Source organism: Podarcis gaigeae (genome assembly GCF_964106915.1).
Source record: "Podarcis gaigeae genome assembly, chromosome: 5".
NCBI lineage: Eukaryota > Metazoa > Chordata > Lepidosauria > Squamata > Lacertidae > Podarcis > Podarcis gaigeae.
In genome coordinates, this window is record NC_139681.1 from 48,187,905 (window position 1) to 48,211,936 (window position 24,032).

Sequence of the window (24,032 nt, forward strand, 5' to 3'; positions counted from 1 at the left end):
CTACATTTTTATTACAGAATTATATATATTGCAGAAAGTTAGAATGAGACCCATGAAGCCTGACAAATCTCCTTACTAATCAATTTGATTAAGAAGTAAAAACAAGTAGAACAGGTTTCTACGCAGAGGTTCTAAACAAAATACATATTCATAGCAAACATTACTCACACCAATATTGATCAAGTCTTCTAGCATGTGTTTGTTCCAAAAAAATCTATCATCAACCTGAAAATGAAATTAAAATGTAAATATTTTCCATCTGAAAATCAGAGAACAATGCAAATTCACCCTTATCAGAACACAAACCAACAGGAAACAATTCATGTTTCTTGGTTTTACAGATAAATGAATAAGATCAGATACATGAACATAGGAATCCAAGTGTTCGTTCAAAACACTGATAATGTTTCAACAGACAACCTTACCTTCTTCCAAAGTGGCAAGTTAGCCTTCTCACATGCACTTTGCCTTTGCACGGAGTTTGTTAGGTTATAAGTCAAACTGTAATAAAAAGAATCCGAGTCCATAAACATTTTGAATAGTTCTTCCAGCAGCCGCCTCTCCAGTCTCTCTTTCTCTTTACTTTCTTTAACCTGTGAAACAGCAAAATATTAGGCTGACTGGGGAAATGTTACTTTGATTAATTTTATATCCAAATATATACTATTAAACAACTTTTACAAACTCCAGCCCAGCAAGATCTCCCAACCTTCGACCTTTGTCCTCATCAAGCAAATGGGTCAGCCATAGAGGTTAACTACAAATTTAAGGTCTTGCTTCTTCAGGTCACGTAGATTGGAAGATACATACAGTGGTACCTCAGGTTAAGTACTTAATTCGTTTCAGAGGTCCGTTCTTAACCTGAAACTGTTCTTAACCTGAAGCACCACTTTCACTAATGGGGCCTCCTGCTGCTGCCGCACCGCCGGAACACGATTTCTGTTCTCATCCTGAAGCAAAGTTCTTAACCCGAGGTACTATTTCTGGTTTAGAGTCTGTAACCCGAAGCCTATGTAACCTGAAGCGTATGTAACCCAAGGTACCACTGTATAGGGTATTATGTCATTTTAGATTTCAAGTAGGAGAGATATTTAGAATACAGTGGTACCTCCGGTTGCAAACAAGATCCATTCTGGAGCTCCGGCCCGATCCCAAGGTTTTCGCAACCCGAGGATCACTGTTGTACGCATGCACGCGGTAGTAGACCACTTCTGCGCATGTGCGCACGGCAAAACCTGGTCAAATTCTTCTGGGTTTGCTGCTTTCGCAACCTGAAGTTTACGTTACACGAGGATAAAGTAACCCAAGGTGCTACTGTATTTGATAGGCCTTCCCTATCAACGTGACTGCCCATTTTCCAATGTAGCAGAAGTTGCTCAGGCACCGTACACAATATACTGTATTCCTCTATTTTGATGCATGGAGGGAGATAAAAAGATCAGACCACATCATATGTTACAAAACACTTCATGTTCTACAGAGAGATTTTATCTTCTAAAAAGCAAATGGTTCAGTACTGAGTGTACCTTTCACAGATGGAAAGGCCTAAGAGGTAGCATAGGAAAAAATGTCTATCCACTTTCCTCAAACCACAAATAATTTTTAATAAATCTTTATTATGTTCTTCCTTAGTCCCTCTGCCATCCCAAAACTAAACAGTCCCAAATGTTTTAGCCTCTTTATGAACAAAAAGTGCTTTAGTTCCTTTAACCCAGAGCTTTCCAAACTGTGTGTCAAGACACGTTAGTGTGTTGGCTGCAGTCTGTACGTGTGTTGCACAAACACTCCCCATGCTCCTCCTGGGGCTGGAAAAGGGTTTAACCTCCAGTTTGCTAGTAAAACTGCATTAGCGTGTTGCGAAATGATGCAAAACTGAATCAGTGTCACAAAATGACGCATGCCTAAAAAGTGTGTCACCAACATGAAAAGTTTGGAAACCTCTGCTTTAGCCATTATGGTTGTCCTTTTGACAAAGTGGGAACATTACATATTTGTTCTGCTGGGACAGGCATAAATGCTGCCAACAAAGACAAGACAGCAATTCCAGCAAGAAGGAAACCTAAGCCTGGGGGAGTTGGGATGAGTAAAAGGTCATTGGCATGGATATACTGGAATGAAGACGTATGAAGTGCCAAAGACCTGGAATGAAATTGTACTGAATATGAAAGCAGACAGGAAGCTGGCATGAGGATGTAAGGAACTATGTCATAGAATGATGAAAGATTAATAGTGGGTGCAGAATTCTAGGCTAGAGGTAGAGAACCTGCAGTCCTCCAGGTGTTGCTGGACTACAACACCCATCATCCCTGAGCACTGGTCATGCTGTCTGGGGGTGCTGGGTTCTCCACTCCTGTGCTAGACAGAGGAGAAGACTGCAGCAGTGGAAGCTGGACACAAACAGAACATGGCCCAAAGTTTTGCCGATGGGGTCAAATGAAAGAGACATGGTTTTGAAATGTTTGCAATGCCATATGACTCAGTAAAGGACTGAATATGCTCAAAGGAGAGAGAAATCAAAAATGTTCAAGTTTTGTGCCCCATCAACAGATGGATGGTGAAGTTGTCAAATAAATAAGAACAATACAGGAGAAGAGAAAGGCTTTGGAAAAGAAAGGAAGAGGAAGTCCTATCTGCAGGAGCAGAAGTGCACTGCACAAGTGGGATGCCATAACTGGATATCACCTGCAGGGTGAAATGCAAAACAGAGGGGCCAGGGATGCTTATTTAGAATGAGTAGCAGATTTGATTGGCAGGAAACCATAAAAAGCTACTTTGCGGAAAAAGTTCAGAATACATACATACAAATATAAATAGTTTTTATAGCACTCTACAAGGAAAAAAACATTTTGAAAGCCCACAGAAATCCCTACCTTCTTTTTATTAGAAGCAGAAACATTTGATTTAATCTGAGTGAAGGTCTTGAGCAGAAATTTAGAGTCATCTGGAGACTGGGTAATCTTCTCTGGTTTGTTTATTCCAAAATGATGTTTTTTACAGAGCTGAAAAGAAAATATTAAGTTAATATAAAGCTTAAAGAAACAATATTCTATTACATATGTCCTATCAAATGAATGTTAAATAAATTATCTTTTATTTAAGCATGTGGTTTAGGTATGAATATGTGCATATTCTTATCTATCTATCTATTTTCAGGATATTTATATGCAGCTTTTCATGTATGCTTCAAAGCAGCTAATGAAGGTTATTAACAATAAAATAAAAAATACAAATTCAGCAAGGCGGCAGATAACAGAAGAAATCCCAAAGTACAAACTTTTACAAACATCATCCAATTAAGAGCCTCAGATAACACTGAAGCCCTAGTTTTGCATATAAGCACTCATCAACTGCTAGATTTAAAAGTATTCCGAGTGTTAAAGTTACCTCCAGTTCCAGATCCTGAGGTTCTGCTTCAGAGAGTGGTACTGCTGCAATCTTTGTTACTTTGCATATTTCATGATCTCCTGGAAGCTTGCCAACCACGACTTTTTGGCGAATTAGAATCAACCACCAAGGCAAATCTGAAACAAATCCAAATCTATTAGTATGGCATTTTCCATTTCCACGTATCCATTTTCACAGTTAGACAGCAACCCTTCAAACTAACATTCCTCACAATTGAGCCATCTCAGTTAAAACACAATACAAACAGTCTGGTACTGGGGGTCTGAAAACAATGCTTGCAAACTGCAGAATGGCGTCAGAATATAGTATTCATTTCTGTGGCTCTTTTCCATGCAACAACACACGGTAGAATAGCTGGCACTTATCATGAAGTGCAGCGCCATCCAGTAGTCCCCTCTCCCTAACCCAGGAACAAAACCATTTCCATACCAGACAGTAGCAAGGTTTCACAACAAATTTGGTGGCTTTCTTCAGCTACAAAACACTCATGCATATACTTCCTGTACTCAAAGCATTGTTCAGTTATGCGAAAAGGGAGAGAGGCACTACTATTCATGACTGTGTGCAGACCCTTATTTAAACAAGTGAATCTGCCCCCACCATGTATGGTGGCTTCAAGAAACCAAAGGCTCTTGTAGAATGCTATTGTTGACAATGAATACTTAAAATATTTTTTTCTATTTACAAACATTTGACTTCACAATTTCCCCTCCTCCCAAGGTTAGATATAGGAAATCAATCCATTTTAGTGGAAAGATTTCTTGCTGACAAAACTATAGAATACTGTAATAAGATTAGTAACAAAATAGAAACTGCTTGTGTTTTTACTAACTAAAGTATAGTTATGCAATTTTCTAGAATTGTGTTTCATGATACAAGGGCTTCCTTTGCTAATAATAAAATGCATTTTGTGTGCAAAAACAAATCTGAAACAGAAGGTTTCTTGGTTCCTTCTAAAGGGGGGGGGGGAGATTGTAAGGTTACACATTCAGATTTTCAGCAGGGTGAAACAGCTTCCATCAATTTGAAACAGAACTGCTTGAACACTAAAAAGGTGTCACAAAGAAAGTAATGCTTTAACAGCAAAATCTGTCATGAAAACCTTCAGTGCAAGATATTCTCTAGGGACATTATATAACCACAGCTTCCATAAGACACTTTAGAGACAGCATAGAAACTTTGGTGTGCTATTCTGCCCATCAGGAACACCCTGCCTGCCATTTCTACAAAACCAAGATTAAAGAAGCAGCAGTACAAACCTCAAGAGAATGGAAACATAGAATTGGTTTTTAATTTTAAGAACCAAAGGGTCTCCAAATACTGACATTTAAAAAATATGTATACATAAATACATTATACCACAGGAAAGGGGGGATTATATGGTATCATACAATACATTGTGGGGAAACAGCCTCCCAAAACTATGATAGAAAACATTTGCAACACGCTAACAAAACAAAACAAAGACTCCTCCTACCCACAAACCAGCAGCTAAAAATAAAAACTTAAAGACCGACACCTCCAGATAATACCCAGGTCATTGTTCACACTTTAGCCTGCTGTGGCTTTTGCTGACTATGCAGCACTCAACCGCCACCTCCTGTGTGTGGTGTGTACAGGCCAGCACAGCAACAGACACCACTGTCTCTAGTCCCTGGCAACAGTCGTTTTAAATTTTCACAGCTGGTGCTCAAACCAATTTTTGCTGCTGGGCCTAGTATCCTCACAGCATGCTTTTAAGACACAGTTGGATGAGGGGAGAATCGTTTTTAAATGAATTAGAAGGATGGGAGACAACAGTTCTCTCGCTTTCTCTCTCTCATCACTAACAATGCCCAGGAAGTAAACAAAACTAGCCTAGCAACTGTTTTCCTGGTCTGCTGGCAGCCCTCATTTTAATAGAATCAAATATATACAGATCACAGCCACAAGAAGTAAGCAGCATTCTGTCCTGGGAAGCACCAAGGCAAACAGGAACTGAAGTTCAGTGGCATAAATGCATTCAGAACTCTGTCTCAACGACTGAATAATCTGTAAAAGTGTTCTAAAGACCACATACAAGTACTTCTAAGCCATCCTTCATTGTGATAGTAATCATGCAACACAGAACTGTAGAGTTGGAAGGGAACCTGAGAAACATCTAGTCCAAGCCCTTGCAATGCAGCCATGCCATACAGGGATTAAACCTACAACCTTGATAGATTAAAATGAATGTCTGAACAGCAAGAGGAGAGTTCTCTTAAATAGGATTCCATGTAGGTTCAAGTGCTTCTGCTTGTCATAAATATTCCAGTGAAATATGGACTTGATGGCTAAGACAGGCAAGACTATTAAAATATCTGACGTTACAGCCTTGATCACTTTTTAATTTTGAATTCCTACATCTATAACAGCTCAGTCAGCAGAGTATGAGACTCTTAATCTCTGGGTCATTACTTCCAGTCTACATTCCTACATTGCACTGCAGGGGGGCTGGACTAGATGATCATTATGGTCACTTCCAACTCTACAATTCTATAAAATTTTCAGCCGTCCAGCAAATTCACTGATTTGCATTTTCAAGTGTAAATGACAAAGGAAGTATGCACAAAATGATCCTACTGAACTGAAATATATTTATACGAGTTTTGTTTATTTGTTTAAAAGCAGTTCTAAACCACTTAAATATTTGAAAAATCGCTAAGCAGCATTCAAAAAGTTCATAAATAGCTTGGAAAGTGCAAGAAAACATTCCAGTACAATCTTAACTTAGTATGAATGCTACACTAAGAATTTTCCTTATTTTATATTTAAGAAGAGTTGTATGTAAAGCCTGAATGATTTAATAATAGATAACCTCTGGCCTTATATAATACAAAGCTGCTCCATAAAAAAGAACTAGAATTGTGTTCATTTGTGCTTGTTGCTCTCACCATATATGGTAAAGCCAAAAAGGCTCTGGGGAAAACAAAAACAAAACATGTATTACATATGCTATGCTTCTATGGCGATTATATTTCTTGCATCTGCAGAAACAATTAATTTTGACCTGAGTGAACCAGGGGCTAACAGCACTTCCTAAGTGATGTAACAGGACATAAACAAAGACTTAATACCAAATGTAATCTGGAGAGGTATCTTTTAGTCTTATTCAAATCTTAGTCAAATATTTCAGGTCAATTGCTGCTAAGCACAGAGCAACTAATGAGCAAACCAAAAATTACAATGTCTCCATATGTGCCGTTCCCATTTATTCTAGCCTTAATGAGTTCACAGATCCGTTAAGTCTGTAAGAGAGTGTAACTCTGGTTGTCAATCACCCGTTTCTAGCTTTAAGATGGTATGACAACTTATTCCGCACCATACACAAACAGGGAAATTTCATTCAAAGTGTGCCACCACCCCCATTTCATGTGCTACACTAAGATTAATGCAAGGTGAAATTAGATTCTTTAAGCCAGACTGCGTATGAGCAGCAGAAGCAACATTTGTTGCATTCATTTACAAGCCAACAACTTTCTGCAATGTTTATTTAAAAAGGAAGGGTCCTTTTCAGGGCTACTGTAATAAATTTTCAAATTGAACCCTTTATTACTCAACCCCTCCAACCCCAGTTATTTACAGTTTCACATTCTTCAATGTGAAAATTATGATAAAAGAACTGGACTTTCCCTCCCTCAATATACACATTGTTATATAGCAATATACAGCTTGTAGAATTATAATCTCTTGTAGACAAGTCTATAATAATTCCAACAAACTGAGTGTTCCTTTTTCCTTTCAGCAACAGCCAAAGCGTAGCCACATCTTTCAGTGGCAGGAGTCAACAATTAAAGCTTGCAAGTCAGTTCTCATGCTGGGCGAGATGAGGCAAGCTCTTACTAACACAGCAATTGTTTACATACCCTGCTCAAAGGCAATGTTAACTATTGCATTATGTATTTTATTTGTCGCTCTCGGAAAACACGGATGCTATCAAAGCACAAGATGAAAGACCTGACTCTCCCTGCTGCCCCCACTAAACATTCCCTATATTAGCTAACAGGAAACATACACAGTTGGTAGCCTCAAGATTTTCCCTGTACTGTACATCTGAAGAGGGAAGCTGGGACATCATGAATGTCCCTGCCTGGAGTTTCTTCCATGCCCAGAACTAGGTGGTCTTAAAGGAGGAAGTGGTGATGCTACTCCAAAAAAATGATACAAAGGATGCACCTCAGCCTTTTCCTGCCTTGCAAGAAAGGAGGAAGTACATTATTTACTGATTTGTTTTTTGAGGGGGGAAAAACACATCCATTTTAGGAAAATCTTCCCAAAGAATGACAAACATGAATCATGGTTGAATCCAACTAATTTATACACAGAGCAGACACTCTGGGCTGAGCAACTGAACTTCCCATTCCTCTCCTCTCCCCAGGTACCCCCTCAAAAGTGTTCCAGTGGTTTGAGAGAAACCCCCAACAGATTTGCAGAGCCCAAGAGAAATCATGCTTTCCTGTATGGTCCTAAAAATACACAGTTTATCATCCCTGCAATCCTAGTATGCTCTCTTCCTCCCTTCTTCTCTAATGATACCCTCGGCATATACAAAAATAAGCGATAGCTCATATTTGCTTTGAAAAAGCAAAATGTCAGTATATCTGCAATAAAATTAATAGATTTTCCATTTTGTGATCATAGAATATAAAGATATTCTCTCTACGGAAAATGCTAAGTGTATTCACTTGCTCCTTTGCCTCAAGGTACACATTAGTATTTAATTGGGTCATGGTCAACTATCTTTAAAATTATATTCACAGCTATTTTTAGAAAGGACCAGCAATTGTTTTAAAAGAACATGCATACCTGCCTGCAGAACTATGGTCAACTATTAAAAATATATATATATTCACAGCTATTTTTAGAAAGGGCCCGCAAGTGTTATAAAAGAACATGCAAAATTGCAGAACTAATGTAGTTACTAATAAGCACCCATGAATATGAAAGCCATTAAAATGTATTCAGTGTTCTGGAAATAGAACACATTTCCAGGCTGCCAAGTTGCCTTTTTATTTATTCAAGGCCTGTGCTCTTAATCAATGAATCAGCCATGGTATCAAAGCTCTACAACTTGTCCATGACAACATTACCAGAGAGCTCCACAATGCAAGGAAATAAAGCAATGTTTCCAGCTCAGCTCCTCAAAGAATCAATAACTGCTAGTTGGCTTTCAAGGGAATGGTGATGCAGTGTTCTTGTTAACTTGGGACACATCACACAGAGCCTTCTTATAAAATTTTAATCAGATACTACATTTAACCCAGGGAAAGCTAGATATCTACCAATAGCTCTGGTTTCTTCAGTGCTAACAGCCTAATCCTCTAAATTCTGTGCTTAATAGATATGCTTAGCATTCACAGAAAACAGAGGCTTCATCCAAGATGCATTGCGAATAGCAGAAAATCACTTTATACAGTCTCTCTGTAGCTACACTGAAGAGATCAGAAATGAACGTACACACATCACAAACAAATCAGAACAACCAATGTCAGTTGTCATTACTAGTACCTAGACTCCTAGAGATCATTGGAATGGAAGCAAATGGCATTTCTCGGATTTTAAAAACCGAGAAATAACAAACACAAACTACAGGAATGAAAGCTCAAGACTAAATTTGTAATGTTTTTTTAGCCACAGGGTTCCTCAATGTTAGCTCATCAGATGTTGTTCGGACTACAACTCCCATCATCCCCCAAAGGTTAGCCAATGGCCAAGGATTATGGGAGATGAAGTCCAACAACCTCTAGGTAGGGATCCAAAGTTGAAGGACAATAGCAAGTGCAGTGGCATCATAGAAAATTAGTGTCATTCTAGATACTGCACACAATTCTGGTCTTGTCTGTTTAAGACTGCTGATAGTCTTAAACAAATTTCCATCACATAAGCACTCCTTGCATCAAGAACTCAACTACACTAAATCACTCTTTTTATTAGTGGAAGTGTTAAGAAATATGATTTCCCCAACCTCTAGTAGTACAGATCACGTGAATTCTGTACAATGTGTAGAATGACTCCACAAATAAGCTGATCATTTCAGAAGAGAGATTCCTTCTAACCAGTTGTACTATTGTGTTACATAACTGTTCTCTTTTAATCTATAGAGCCTTAAAAGAACTTTGAGGGCATCACTGAAGAAAGAGTGAACCTCTTTTTCCCTCTGTGAAATCTCTTCTTTCTTGTGTGTAATAAATGACAGGCTGTCCACCGAATGGAATCTGTAGGGTCTTGTTGAGCCCATATTAAAGTCAAATCTGAAGAGTACACAGCAAGAGCATAGGGGTCACTCATAGCTATCTGTGTTCCAGACCACTGGTTCTATTTTAAAATAAAATCTAGTATTAAAGGAAGTTTTTTCAAGCATATATGAAAATCAGATGTGTGGGTTTTTCTTGTTGTTAACCACAAATTTAGTGTTCTGTGGCAACTATTGGTTTTTAATCCATTTCTAACAATTACAAAAGATCAATTCACAAATACCGCTTGTTAACAATATTTATTATTTAAAGGTCGGCTAAACAACTCTAGAGCAGAAGCAAATAAGACTCTGAAGCATGCTGACCTCACTTTTGAAATATTCAATGTGTGAAAGCTGTTTCTTTGGCAGGATTTCCAATACTATTCCATTAATAGAATCAAGCTCGTCTAGCTTCTCTTATATCAACATGAAGCAGATGGTGTTTGAGGAAACTAGATGAGAAAGCCAGCCTTAAAAAATGTTAGTAATCAATGCCCCGGAAAACTGCATCTTCCACTGAACATTTTTATATCCCTGTCATTTGTAGGAAATCATTAGTCACCTTTATTTACAATCCAAAATTAAACTGATATCTACAAGAACTTTGCATTTATATTTGCGAATAATGCTCAAGCTGAACTAAAGCATCACATTTTACTTACCTCTGTATCCTCATGAAATTCTATTTACAGGAAGATGCTGATTCTTCACCTCCCCCCTCTCCCAATTACCTTTTCCTCAGGTCAAGAAAACACAACAAAATATACATGAACCACTGTATATGTAAATAGAGCCAGTTATTTATGTGTTGCAATTCAGACACTGACTTGAAACAAATGAAAGTGTCAGAAAAATCCGTCTGAGAGGCGCTGACAAAGCCCACTTTAGTTTTATCAATTATAGGTAGCAAAGCCTTGTCAGGGGAGTTACAAGCACAAAAGGGCATAGCAATTTTAACGTTAACCATCAATTTGGTAAGATAAAGAATTTTACTATTCATACCTGTGTGAAGCTGAACTTTTCCAATAAGTCCCTCAATCAAGCCCAGACAAATCGGATTCCAAGCCAAAAGCAGGTCAGTAGCTGTGGGAGAAATTTTAGACAAACAAAAATGCAAATCAGAATCTGTGGTAAGCAATTTAAAATCAAGTCTGATTATTTGTTTGTTTGTTTTGATCCTACCTCTCCAAGGGATGGATTTGGCAGCAAGACCTCTAGTTGCTCATTCCTATAGTACGTTATCTCAACACATATTTTGCTAGCTAATAACTTTGTAAATGGGTCGCTCTCTATGGATTCAACAGGTTCCCACTGGAATATGTGAAGGTTCCATTATTCTGATACCATACTCATTTTTAAAGCTGGCCTCCCGGGACATAAAGAAAGAATTCATCTTTAAATGTCAGGTTTACTGTGCCAATTTCAAGGCAACCCAAGCCAGTGGTTGTAGGCAACATCTCAGTTTTCTGTTCTACTGCTCCTACTTCATACCCCAGGCGAGGACTAGGCAGATATACTAGAAAAAGCCTCCTACCACCTCCTACCTCCTATCCTGCCCTATTTGCTGTAGTCAGCAAGAAATATCAGGGCGGGTGACCTTCCAAGACCCGAATTCCTACTTGTAGAGGCCCAAAAGCTTTCTTCAAGTTTTATTTTAAGCAAGGAGTTAAAAACAATTTTACAAAGTTCATTCCAGTTTATATAACTGGAAAATAGCTCTCTGCAGTAACTTAATTGTACAAACATGACTCATTTAGAGTTCATAATCGGAGGATAGATGACACACCCTTAAAGTATGAATGCCACTCTATTCACATACTACTCATGGTGTCAACAAGTTGGAGAAAACTTGGCAAGAGCGCTCTCACTCTCCTGTAAGAAAGAAGTTTAAGGAATTTAGAAGTAGCCATTGAAAGGGCCAACACTGCATTCCCCTATTGCTTCTATGCCTGAGACCAGAACAACCACACTCCAAAATAGCACACTAGGCCAACTCCCACCCTCAGCCTATGGAATTTACAGTTCAATCTCTGGAGTGCTTAACATTCTTACTCACCAGGAGCACTTGTACTGTTAGTGTCATTTTTTCCAAGACCACCTTTTCAGGTGTTCAGCAGATATGTGTGAGGGAATAAACTATGTATGGAATATGAGGCCACATGCACTTTGCCCCATGCACCCCAGAACTTTTCCCCCTCTCTCTCCATATGCCTTCCTTAAATCTCCTCCAGAGGGTTGTAAGGAACCCCCAGAACCAATTTAGGGGGTACACAGGGAGGGGAGAGGTAGGGGAAATTCTATTGTGCAGCCCAAAGTCTTTGTGTTGATGGAGTGCCACCCTTAGATGTATCTATGATGTTTTTCCAAAAAGCATAGGATTTAGGAATTATAATCCAATGTTCCAACGTAGTCATGGTGAAAATTGAAACAAGAGTGGTCCTTGTTCCATATTAATAAATCCAGAACATGTTTATCTCTGCTCTGCCCACCGTTGGCTCTATCTCTGTCCACATCCTGTATGCAGCTCCCCCAACAAAAGAATGCTATCCACCACCCATGCTACATACAGTATATCCTTTTAACAGTAAGTTAACCAGCTAGGAAGAACAAATACTGCAGAGGCAGTAATGCCAGTTCTGATGAGAGTATATGATCTTGCTGCTGTACTTTCTTTCTTTTTTCTTTCTGCTCATATCTAGTTTGATGGATCAGAACAACGGATAAAACTTCTGCAACTCCCTGGTTGGAAATTAGTTATTCTGGCACAAATAATTCTGATTTCAAGGAAAGAAAAGAATGCAAAAATATCTATTCTTAATGGATTATTCCATCAAGGCTTTAGGAACAACCAACAGTGCTGTTTAGGTTTAAAATGAAAGCACACAAACTAAAGTTGATGTTCGGACAAAGGTTTTTGTAAAACTGCTACTCAGAATAAATGTATTTTTAAACTTTATTTCAAAGAAATATTCTATAGGGAAATGTTCTATTCCAAGAAAAACAATTTCACAATAAGATTAAAAGTTATTGTTTAAAGAATGAAGAGTGCAGACCAAGCTGATGCTCTTTTGTCTAGAGACGCTGTCAGTTTAAGCACCATTTGGGAAATGTTTCTGGTACCAGCCACTTTGCTACCCTGAATTCCTATTGTATTTATAAACAATTTGAATAGATCTGTTGATATTGCTAGGTTTGCTCAGAAACAAAGGAGGGCTTGGCACTTTGCCACCTATTAGAATGATCTGGACAACAAAGCTGCAAGTCACTTCAATGTTATAGTTGCACTCAGACTCAACACTGAGCCACAATTTAACTAGCCAGTACCAAGTTGGCATAAGAACAAAGATACTGTGGTTTGTTGGACCTAACATGCCTTTGCTTCCTCCTCCATCCCTTCACTCTCCTGTGAATGCCGAGGTGTTAACTTGAATGCCTTATCCGCTGCCAAGGACTGGAATAGGCCTCTTACCATTGGCCAGCTGCAGAAACGAGACAGGAAACATGAATGATCTCCTCTTCTGAGATCTTTGGGCTACTCTCAGCACAGCCTCAACTAAACACAGTTCAAATGCTTTCCTTCCTTCCTTCCCTCATTCCTAGACATGCATCACGGAGGCCTGCAGCGTAATTTCAAGGCACAGATCACCATAAGAACTTTAGGCACCTATGGTGATGAGTGGGGAAGACCCTCCTTAGTCTAAAAAAGAACAACTTTTCCAGGAGAAGACAAGGGTGCTTCTGAGGAGGCCGCTGGCCTAGCTTTCAGTACTGTCGTTAGGGGATCAGTGTGCATGTTAAGAGTGGTTTGACTAGCAAAACCTCTTGACAAGATGTCTCCGGCGCAGGTGATGAGGTATGCTCTGGCGCCAACTTGGCACGCTGCTGGCACTTGTGTGGAACACCACAATGTATCTGGAAGCAACATAACTCTTCTATCCTGGTAGATGGTGGCTACTTTATTGTAGTATGGCTTGGTCCTATCCTCCATGAATTTGTATAGTCATTTAATCCAGCTGCAAGTTCCTTATCTTGTGGCAGCAAGTTCCTAAGTTAATTATTCTGTGTATGAATAAGGTCCTGTTGCTTATCCTGAACAGATTATCAAATCATTTTCATGGCTGATCAAGTTATAATATTGTAGGAGGAGGGAATCTATCCATTCTCTACATTCCCTCCACAGGCTTTTTTGAAATCAGCCTTCCCCAAACTTGGGCTCCACATTTTAAGGCATTCCCATATTTGAATACACAGCAGTTAACTTTCTACTACAGTTTATCATCCTGTAAAAGTAAGTCTCTGAAATAATTCAAGACACTGTACTTGGAAGTTAAAATATATAAATTAGAGCAACAAACATGTATTTGAAAACAATTATTTCAAGCTATTATTTTTTGGGGAAATACTGGGAACAGAAGATAGTGTTGACAAAGTTTTAGGATATCATGCTATAAATTAATGTCATTCCTAGATGCATGTAAGCACCAAGTGAGGTTGCCTTCACTGTTAAGATTTAAGCATCTTCAATATTCTATCTTCAATATCCAAAGTGGGCGCAAGGTCATTTTCTCTTAAGAGGGCTATTGTGCAACTCCATGCCCCAGGAACTGTGAGACAATCATAGGCCACTTTCAGATGCAACAATATTCCAGATTCTCTGTCTGCACACTGCACTCCTCTACCTTGGCTCAAACATGATAAATAAAAGTGCCATTGGTTTCCCACTATATGCAAACCAAGGATTGTGGCTTGTTCCTCCCTTGCAAGTCACAATCAGCAATCCAATAACAAAACCATGGCTTCAGGTTGGATAGCAATTCTAGCTTGTTAGGGAGCAACAAATCATAATCCCTGGTACAGACATAATGGGAAATCAATGCTTCCTGGTTTGTTTATCCTGCTTGTGCTGGGGAGGAGTGCAGTGGGAGTTATCACTTCTCAATCCCAATAAACCAGCAAGTCTAGATTATAATTATGTGCAAACAGTAATAATTTAAAGTTGAGAGGGAAAACTAGCCAGTCATATGTTCCAGTACATGGTAATTTTTAGATCAGAAAATGGGTTTGTCATCCTCAAATTCAGAATGTCTTTTCAGGATTCCTTCCTACCAACTTTTGCAAGTTGTTCTTTTGACATACAGCTTTGATGATGAGTAAGCATGACACAAATAGATTTGTACTTGCCTCCAAACAGATTCAGTCATCAAAGATGTAAGCTTCATAACAGCAAAAGCTGTACACCTGTCAGATTGCTAAAAAAAGAACCTCCCCATAAACAAAATGATATCAGGCACCTATATGCAATAAGCCATTTGGACTCTCACTTAAGCATAAGTAGGGTTTCTGACAATTATAACAGTAACCTTGCATGTTACTAAGCACAGTCATCATATATTCTTTCCTTACAGTTTTGCCAAACACTGTATTATCATTTAACACAGCACAAAAAGAGGGCTAGCAATACTTTTACAAATTCAGGCTTTTGGAGGCATGCAGAAGACAATACAGTATTAGTCCATAGATAGATATCCCCATCTGAACAGGTATATTAAGTTAAATCGATCACCTTTGTAAATCAGAGCCTTATACAGCAGTAACTATTGTCCTTCTCATCACACCCACTGAAAAGTCAGTCCACCAGGCATGCTGTTAGAGGGTCAAAGGATAAGGACTGTGAATATAGTAAAACACAATCAACAAAATGAGGGGGGTGGGAATCCAATACTAGGCCTGATGTCAGGGACACATACAAGAAGTCATGTGACTCAATGACACTGTGCCCAGCAATACCCTGAGGGAAATATATTAGTGGACAATTCTAGAAGAAGACATCACTGTGCACCCTATAGAAACTAAAGCTGCAATCCTATATGCTTCCCTGAGAGTAAGCCGCAATGAATTTAGTGGGGCCTACTTTGGAGTAAGCGTACATGGGACTGCACAGTGAGATCCATTCTACAAAGTCAGCAATATCTTAACAAAGTGCCATTTTAGACTACACACAAGGAAGGAAATTTTATCCTAATCCTATTCTCTCTCCAATGTGCAGTTTTCAGCAAGGAAGGGAGGACTTTGACATGGCAGTGATTTAAGAATGTGATCACAGCCTGTAATATAAATTGGTACAGTTTAGGAGGAATTCTCCTAAATTAGTGTTTTTAAACGTGTACACCAAGGTCTTGAGGTGGTGAGTGGTGTACACATTTAAAAACACAATACAACAGTATGATAACCAAATCCAGCTGCAAGTCAGGCAGAATGAAAAGAACCAAATGGGAATTAAACAGAAGCAAAAGCCTGGTTAAATAAATATGTTTTTAAGAAGGCACTGAAATAACATTAAAAATAGCTCCTGCCTAAGGTCAAAAGGCAGGGTATTCCATGAAAGGCTGCTGTTACAGAAAACGCTTCCCCATCAGTTGAACCTCTACTAGTTGTGGCACCAGAAAGCTGCTTTATACTGCCTGAGATTAATTGGTCCATCTAGCTCAGTACTGTCTACACTGACTGGCAGTGGCTTTTCAGGGTTTCAGATGGGAATCATTCCTGGCCTTGCCAGAAGATACCAGGGACTTCTGCATGTAAAGCAGATGCTCTAACACTGAGCTACAGCTCCATGAATCTTGCTCAGTAGCTTATTGGCAGCTGCTGCAATTCTTTAAGAACTAGTATAATGTGTGCACAGGTGGTACCCCAGTCAGCACATGTTGCACCACCCACAGCCTCCAAACCAGCCTCAAGGGCCACCTCACATAGAAGGCATTACACCAAAAAGGTAAAAGGACCCCTGACCGTTAGGTCCAGTCACAAACAACTCTGGGGTTGCGGCGCTTCATCTCACTTTACTGGCTGAGGAAGCCGGCGTACAGCTTCCGGGTCATGTGGCCAGCATGACTAAGCTGCTTCTAGCAAACCAGAGCCGCACACAGAAATGCCGTTTACCTTCCTGCCGGAGTGGTACCTATTTATCTACTTGCACTCTGGTGTGCTTTCGAACTGCTAGGTTGGCAGCAGGAGGGACCAAGCATCGGGAGCTCACCCCGTCACGGGGATTCGAACCACCGACCTTCTGATCGGCAAGCCCTAGGCTTTGTGGTTTAGACCACAGTGCCACCAGCGTCCCTAGGCATTACAGTAGTTAGATCAAAATGTTACCATGCACGAGTCACTGTGGAAAGGCTATGCCTGTGCAGGAACAGTCGCAGCCAGCATACCAACCAAAGCTGACAAAAGGAATTCCAGTCACTGTTGCCACTTGGGCTTCCAGAAACAAAGATGATCCAGGAATACCCCCAAACTGGACACTGGCTCCTACAGAGTGCCTCTCACTCACATCCCACATACTTAGACCAAAAGGATGCTATGGTCAATGGTATCAGAATCTGCTGAGAGATCCAATAAAAGTAGCAGAACTGCACTCCCTCAAGGTCATCCATAAATGTAGCCAAGACAGATTCTGTCCCAAAACAAAACCCGAACACAGACTGAAACACGTGCAGACAATATTTTTCTTTCAAATTATGGCAGAGCAACTTAGTCATTGACAAAATGCTTAGAGCACCTCAACTTAGAAATGCTATGGGTAACAATGGCAGTGAAAACAATGTAAAAATGGTGGAACTCACAGGAACATAAAAGCCTATATCGTACATGCATTATTATACGTCTATACTTGCATATGCATCATCTTGTAGATTATATAAGAAAAGAAGACTATATTTATGATTATAAGATTCACACAAACTCTTACAGCTGCCATTTTGTTTATGGATGGATGCAGCACACATATATGGCATCAAAGATACAGTAAACAAGAGACACTAACATATCCATTACCTTAATAGTCTAACTGTATTCTTCATACTAGGTATAGTATTTTCCTTGTGTTATGTGATTAGTACAGAATACTCGGTGGTTTACTTTTCATTCCAGGGTCAATCTCAGTGTGATCAATGCTAAGTTGTAATCAAATGCTGACTATATATATAGCTTAATACTCAGTAAGTACATGATTGTATGGGAGTAGCTCATATAGGACTACGTAATTTTACCTGTATTTGATTAGTAGTCTTTGTGATACCAGAATTCATAACTTCATGAAACTGCAAATCAATGAGAACTGTTGGTTGCTAATTTCCCATGGCCAGCATGTTACTTTCTATATAATCAATGGGAAAGATACTCTAATTGCCATCTCACGACTAGTTCTTTGCAAAAGGGAGACAAAGAAAGATAATGAATGTATCCTTCAGCAGCTCCGCTATTCCTTTTTCAAAACATCATGTACTTTGATAAGCAACATAAAAGCATACAGGAAAAAATATTCCTTTGTTCTCATTCAAGAGTTCCACAAATCTGGCTAGCCAGCAAATATTGCTTCTGAAAAGAACCCTTCCAAGGTACCATCCCAATGGTGAGGACAAGGTCTCATCTGACGCTATGCAGAGCTCAAGTCTCAAGGTGACTGCAGTAGGTGGGCCATCGCTCTCTTTCCCAGATCTCAGTTGCAGAATGTAATGGTGACTTAACATTTGTGTTGCACTTCAGAAAACTGTTAAGTAGAACAGGGTTCTACACGTTTGCTCATCATGGCAAGTGTGAGGCTATCCTCTTTTGAGCATGAAAAGCCCCATACTTCCTCTCAATCTTAGAGCTGCAGGAGGGATGGGTAGGCAGGGATCATCCTCAAGCAAACCACACCCAGGGCCTCAAAAACCTAAACTAAAAGGCGCGGGTGGCGCTGTGGGGCGCGGGTGGCGCTGTGGGTTAAAGCCTCAGCACCTAGGACTTGCTGATTGAAAGGTCGGCGGTTCGAATCCCTGCGGCGGGGTGCGCTCCCGTCGTTCGGTCCCAGCGCCTGCCAACCTAGCAGTTCGAAAGCACCCCGGGGTGCAAGTAGATAAATAGGGACTGCTTACCAGCGGGAAGGTAAACGGCGTTCCGTGTGCTGCGCTGGCTCGCCAGATGCAGCTTGTCACGCTGGCCACGTGACCCGGAAGTGTCTGCGGACAGCGCTGGCTCCCGGCCTATAGAGTGAGATGAGCGCACAACCCTAGAGTCTGGCAAGACTGGCCCGTACGGGCAGGGGTACCTTTACCTACCTTTACCTAAAAGGCTTTATCTCCCCAACTTTTACAGTACAAAGTCAGGAATGAGTGGAGGGGGTATCCTAGTGACAGCAAATTCTAGCTTACCCAAAAAGTGTAGGGTCTTGAAAAAGTATTGCTACTCTAGAGGTTCCCATAAAGGTCAGTGCAATGTCAGGAAAAACCCCTTAGGCATGTAAGTGCAAATATAATAGCTCAATAGTGGAGCAAAGGTTTGTGTGAAGGTCCCAGGTTCAATCCCTAGTGTCTCCAGATAGTATCTGAAACTCTGGACAGACATTGCCAGTCAGTGTAGCAATATCTGGAGGAATCTTGACAACCACTCACCCTCATCATTTCACATCTTTTGGAAAAAAAGATGGACATTAGTAAGAACTTTGTTGGGGGGAGGGGTCAAGGAGAGGGGGAAAATAAATTAACATGTTTTTTGTCTGGTTGGATTTAAGATGCTGTGTGTGTGTGTGTGTGTGTGTGTGTGTGTGTGTGTGTTTTATAACAAAGATAGAAGCCAATTTTGATTTTTGTCTCACTCACTTTTGATTTTTGCCTCAACCACCAATGGAATGCAGCCTCTCACCCCCCCCCCATCCCACCCCGGTTTCCACAAATGTATGCTGCTCTTGGGCTAAAAAAGGTTCTGCCACCCTTGCTCTAAAAAATGCACCGAGCAAACAAAATGCTATGACAATACTTTGGTATCATTCAATAGGTTCATTAGGGCACAAATCAAATGAGCAAATCAAATGAGTGTTAACAAAACATGTGAAAAGACTGCAAGTGAAGCAAGAAATCACTTTACACATGAGCAATACAAAAACAAGTGCATAGTCATTTCCATATAAGCTATAGTTACACCCTCTAATGTCAAAAATTCCTGGCAAATCAGCAGTAAAGTCTCCCTATAGCAGCCTTACCCAAAATTGTGCCACCACAATATTTTGGCTTACAACTTCCATTAGCCCCAGGTAGCACAGACATATTGTGGAGTTTTAGCCCAAAACCTCTGGTGGGAACCAGGTTGGGGAAGGTTGTATTACAAACACACACAACACAGCTACTTTGAATCTTCCTAAAGCATTCAAAAGCAAATGTTAAATTCCTACAATGTGCTAAACAAAGGAGAAATTACAACATACCAAGCACCATATTGCATTTGGAAGGTGGTGTCAGTGAACTGTAATTGATTCCACTATAAAACAAGAGACAACTTGAGTTACAATTATCTGAAGTACAGTGGTACCTCGGGTTAAGTACTTAATTCGTTCCGAAGGTCCGTTCTTAACCTGAAACTGTTCTTAACCTGAAGCACCACTTTAGCTAATGGGGTCTCCCCTGCTGCCCCGCCACCGGAGCACGATTTCTGTTGTCATCCTGAAGCAAAGTTATTAACCTGAAGCACTATTTCTGGGTTAGCGGAGTGTGTAACCTGAAGTGTATGTAACCTGAAGTGTATGTAACCCAAGGTACCACTGTATAGCACAGAGGAAGCAAAAAAAAAAATCCATTACCAGACATCTAACCTTTTAAGGCTTGCACGTTCTAAGAGCTCTAAATAAGAGGGGAGGGGCACTTTCATACTAAATCTGACATGCTCCTACTTACTCTTGGCAGGGTGAATTGCAGTGGGTTGGACTAGATGACCCTCACAGTCCCTTCCAACTCTATAATTCTATAATTCATTTGTTCTGCTTCCCCAGCCATCCTTCACCTTGTGTGCATCACCAGATGAGATTACCACCTTCCTACACACTTCCTTCTTCAGCAAGCTTATCCACCACCAACTGTCAAAAATTGGACCAGTATACAGTACTTTCATAAATCCCAGGTATATTCTCTACTCTACAAGGTGCTGCACTCTTTTAAAAAATCTCTATCCTAGCTAACTCCAGCAAACCCTCAGCCCACACACTCCTTTCTCAATTTGGTTAAGCAAAATTTTAGCTCAGTCAGTGTGGCTCTTCACTGAACCATCTAAACAGCCTGCCCTTTCAAAAGTTTACAATGTGCCTCTTGTTTATTTATCTCTAAGTTTTCATACTCCACCCTTCCTCCAGACTGGAGCATAGGGCAGGCAGCTTACAACAAAATATAACAAAATATAAAATACAGAGCCAAACAGAAAGGTTCCAAAGGCCTTCACAAACAAATGCATTTTTGCCTTTCATCTATATGTGTGTGCCTGTTGTATCTTAATTTGGGGAGAGTTTCATAAATGGAGTGATGCCACTGAGAATTCCCTGTCTCATGTCACTGTCTTGCTTGGCCCACTGGCTGGCAGGACTATAAGCCGGGACTCTTCAGCAGATCTTAAAGCTCAGGGTGGCAGGCATCAGGAAACATATTCTGACAAGAATGTAGGCCCCAGGTTGTTTAGACCTTGAATTGGGCTTGGTAACATACTGGCAGCCAGCACAATGCCTTCAGGATTGGAGCCATATGATCCTGTCAGGCCTCACCCAACAACTACTGAGCTGCAACATTTTCAAGGGAAGTCTCACATAAAGGGCATTGCAGTAGTCTATACAGGAGGCTATTAGAGTGATGAAAACGAAGCCTTCCTGGTTCAGGAACATCTACAGCTGGCAAATCAGCCGGAAGTGGGAATAGGCACCATCAGGGCTACTTTCACATCCAGTGACAGCTTGGAATCCAGAAGCACGCCCAGACTATGAACCTGCGCTTTCAAGGGGAGTGCTGCCCTATCCAAAACAGACCATATTCTTGAGCCTAAGAACCATGAACCCACAGCACCTTCATTTTGCTCCGATTCAGCTTCAGTTTATTGGATCTCATCCTGCCCATCATAGCCTTGAGACATTGGTTGAGCCCCTGTCATTTAAGAGGAATGGAGACAATACTGGGTATCAGTATACTGAAGTCCCTGCACTCCCAATATTCAAATGACACCTCCCCGTAGTTAAACAGCACCAAGGACAAAACAAAAACATGTGGCACCCCACAGCAAAAATATCATGGGGACAAGCAAAAGTCTCCCAATGCTGTTTTCTTTGACAGAGTAAGAATGGAACTACTGTAGTATAGTGCCCAGTTCATGGTCACTCTACAATATCATGGTCTGTGATATCAAAAGCTATGGAGGGTTTGGTGAGAATAAACAGGGTAGCATGCCCCGATCTTCTCTCTTCCAGTAATGCAAAGTCCACAAGGTAAACTCAATGTCATACTCAGGTCAGAAGCCAGATTGGGCTGGGTCTAGAAAATCGGTTTCATCCAATAACAAGTGCAATTGAACACCACCCACCTTGATCGCCTTGCCTAAAAAAAATGAAATATTTGCATCAGTTGTCCAGTACCTCTGGATCCAGAGAGGGCCTTAAGGAGCATTTGCACCACCACCACTTTTAATGTGGTGGGCATCAGCCCCTCTTACAATGAGGCATTAGTTACTGTCTGACCCACCAAAGGCAGGTAATACCTGGGATACACAATGTGTCTGGGATACACAAGCCACAGAGAAATCTCCATATGGCTTTAATCCACAGACAGCCAAGCACAGGATACACCCTGAGGGCGACAGAATAACTCCATGCCGTGCAAGGGCATGCAAAACTGGTGTAACTCTACCATCTTGGGAGGGCGGGGAGGGGGTGTGTTGCTTTCCGTGGGTCAGACCTATGGCTGGGCACGGATTCCCTACTAACTTACATTGTAAAACACTCCGTGTACTTAAGAGTGCTTTTGGGCTTCCAGGAAAAGAAATTCAAACCTACACAAATCAGGCCACGAAGAGTTCACTGTTTGCTCTGAGTCACCGACTTTATAGGTGAGGAAAGGAAGAACTATTATAGATATCGTTCGTTTGCAAGCATATTGTGGGGGGAGGGGAGGGATTGTGCGTGTTCTTATTTGCAAGCCGCTTCGAGTCAGGCAGGAGGTGGTGCAAATAATGAAAGCCACAACCTCCCAAAGGTAAAAGTGGTCACCAAGCGGGTGGATCCGGTGTCAAGAGTCGCCTCTTTTCCCTGCCCCGCTGCCCACAATTCCCTCTTTCCTCCCAGCCTGTCATACACATACACAAATCCTCCGGCAGGAGGACCCCTCACCTTCGGCCGCCTGCTTCCCTCTGTCCCTCCACCTGGCGCCTCCCGCTCACCTGAGCGCGCGCCCAGCATCTCCCCCCGCCCGCCTCGCAGCAGGTGCGCCGCCCTCCCGCCGCCCTTGGGCGACCCGGACTCAGAGCTCCTTCCGCCCGGCCGACCTTAAGTCTTCTCCTCCCCTGAGGAGAATTGCTACTCCGGAGACTGAAGCCCCTCGGGCGGCGGCGGCGGCGGCGCGCCCCTTTCCTTGCCCAGCCTGCCCGTCCCCGCGACTCACCGGGACGCAGCTGGAGGCTGCCGTCGGCGCGGCTGCACCACAGCGCCCGCTCCCCTTGCTGCAGGATGTAGTGGTCCTTGGCTTGGAAGAGCTCCATGCTGGGGGCGAGAAGAGCGCCGAGAGGGGAGGGAGCGAGGCGAGGGGCAGCGGCCTCGCCTCCCCTCAGCCCGCCGCCGGGTTTCCGAGGCGCGGCGAAGGGACCTGCCCCGCTTGGCGCGCCGCGGCCACAGAAGCCGAGCGAGCCCTCCAAATTCCAAGAAGAGTGACGGGAGCGCGCTCACGCCCGGCGCACCACATCCGCCGCCTGGAGGCTGGGCCCGCCTCCTTCGGCTGTTGCCGCCCCTGTCGGCGCCCGGCGCTCAGGCCGGGAGGGTTCCGGCGCGCGAGGGGGAGAGAGAGCCCCGCTGGACACGTGACTCCCGCCGCCAGGCCCTTCTTTGTGGTTGTTTTTATCCTGGAGATAAGCAGCGACGCTGCTTCGGCAGAGACAGGCGCCCGCGCTGGCCTAGGAAAAGACACAGATCTGTGCAAAGAGAGAGGCGAGGAGGCTGTGCTGCTGACACTCCTGTTCGTCAGGCGTGTATACATAGTACACGAAAGGCCGGTGCTGTCTGCCACTTATCCAGAAAGAAAGCATCGTTGCTTTTGGCTTGCTTCTCTTCTTTCACCAGCTCTTTTAGGACGTGGAGTCCACGGGGGGGGGGGGGAGGTCATCAAATCATAGGATTGTAGAGTTGGAAGGGCCCACAAGGGTCATCGTTATCTCCTTTCTTGAAGCCATTGGAGCAGGAGGAAACGAGCTTGCTCCATCTTCCATGTGGCAGCCCTTTAGATACTTGATGATTGCTTTCATATCTCCTCTCGAGTCTCTCCCCCCCCCCCCCCAGGCTAAACATACCCAACTCAACCTTTCCTCCAAGACTTGGTTTCTAGAC

The 24,032-nt window shown here is 41.9% G+C and overlaps 1 protein-coding gene across 2 annotated transcripts in view; it reads right to left on the reverse strand.

The window, feature by feature from the left end:
- Positions 1-23,699, reverse strand: part of INPP5F (inositol polyphosphate-5-phosphatase F) — a 39,712-nt gene extending 16,013 nt beyond the window's left edge. The window contains exons 1-6 of one of the 2 annotated variants that reach the window (XM_083741216.1): positions 23,098-23,699; positions 10,661-10,741; positions 3,385-3,521; positions 2,871-2,999; positions 426-593; positions 169-225 (exon numbers count right to left, since the gene is read on the reverse strand). In XM_083741216.1, the coding sequence (XP_083597342.1) occupies positions 169-225; positions 426-593; positions 2,871-2,999; positions 3,385-3,521; positions 10,661-10,741; positions 23,098-23,194 (669 nt within the window). In that variant the 5' untranslated portion in view covers positions 23,195-23,699. Of the gene's footprint in view, positions 1-168; positions 226-425; positions 594-2,870; positions 3,000-3,384; positions 3,522-10,660; positions 10,742-15,221; positions 15,364-23,097 lie in introns of those variants that run through there. The other variant, XM_083741217.1, reaches the window with a different exon arrangement.
- Between the last annotated feature and the right edge of the window lie 333 nt (positions 23,700-24,032).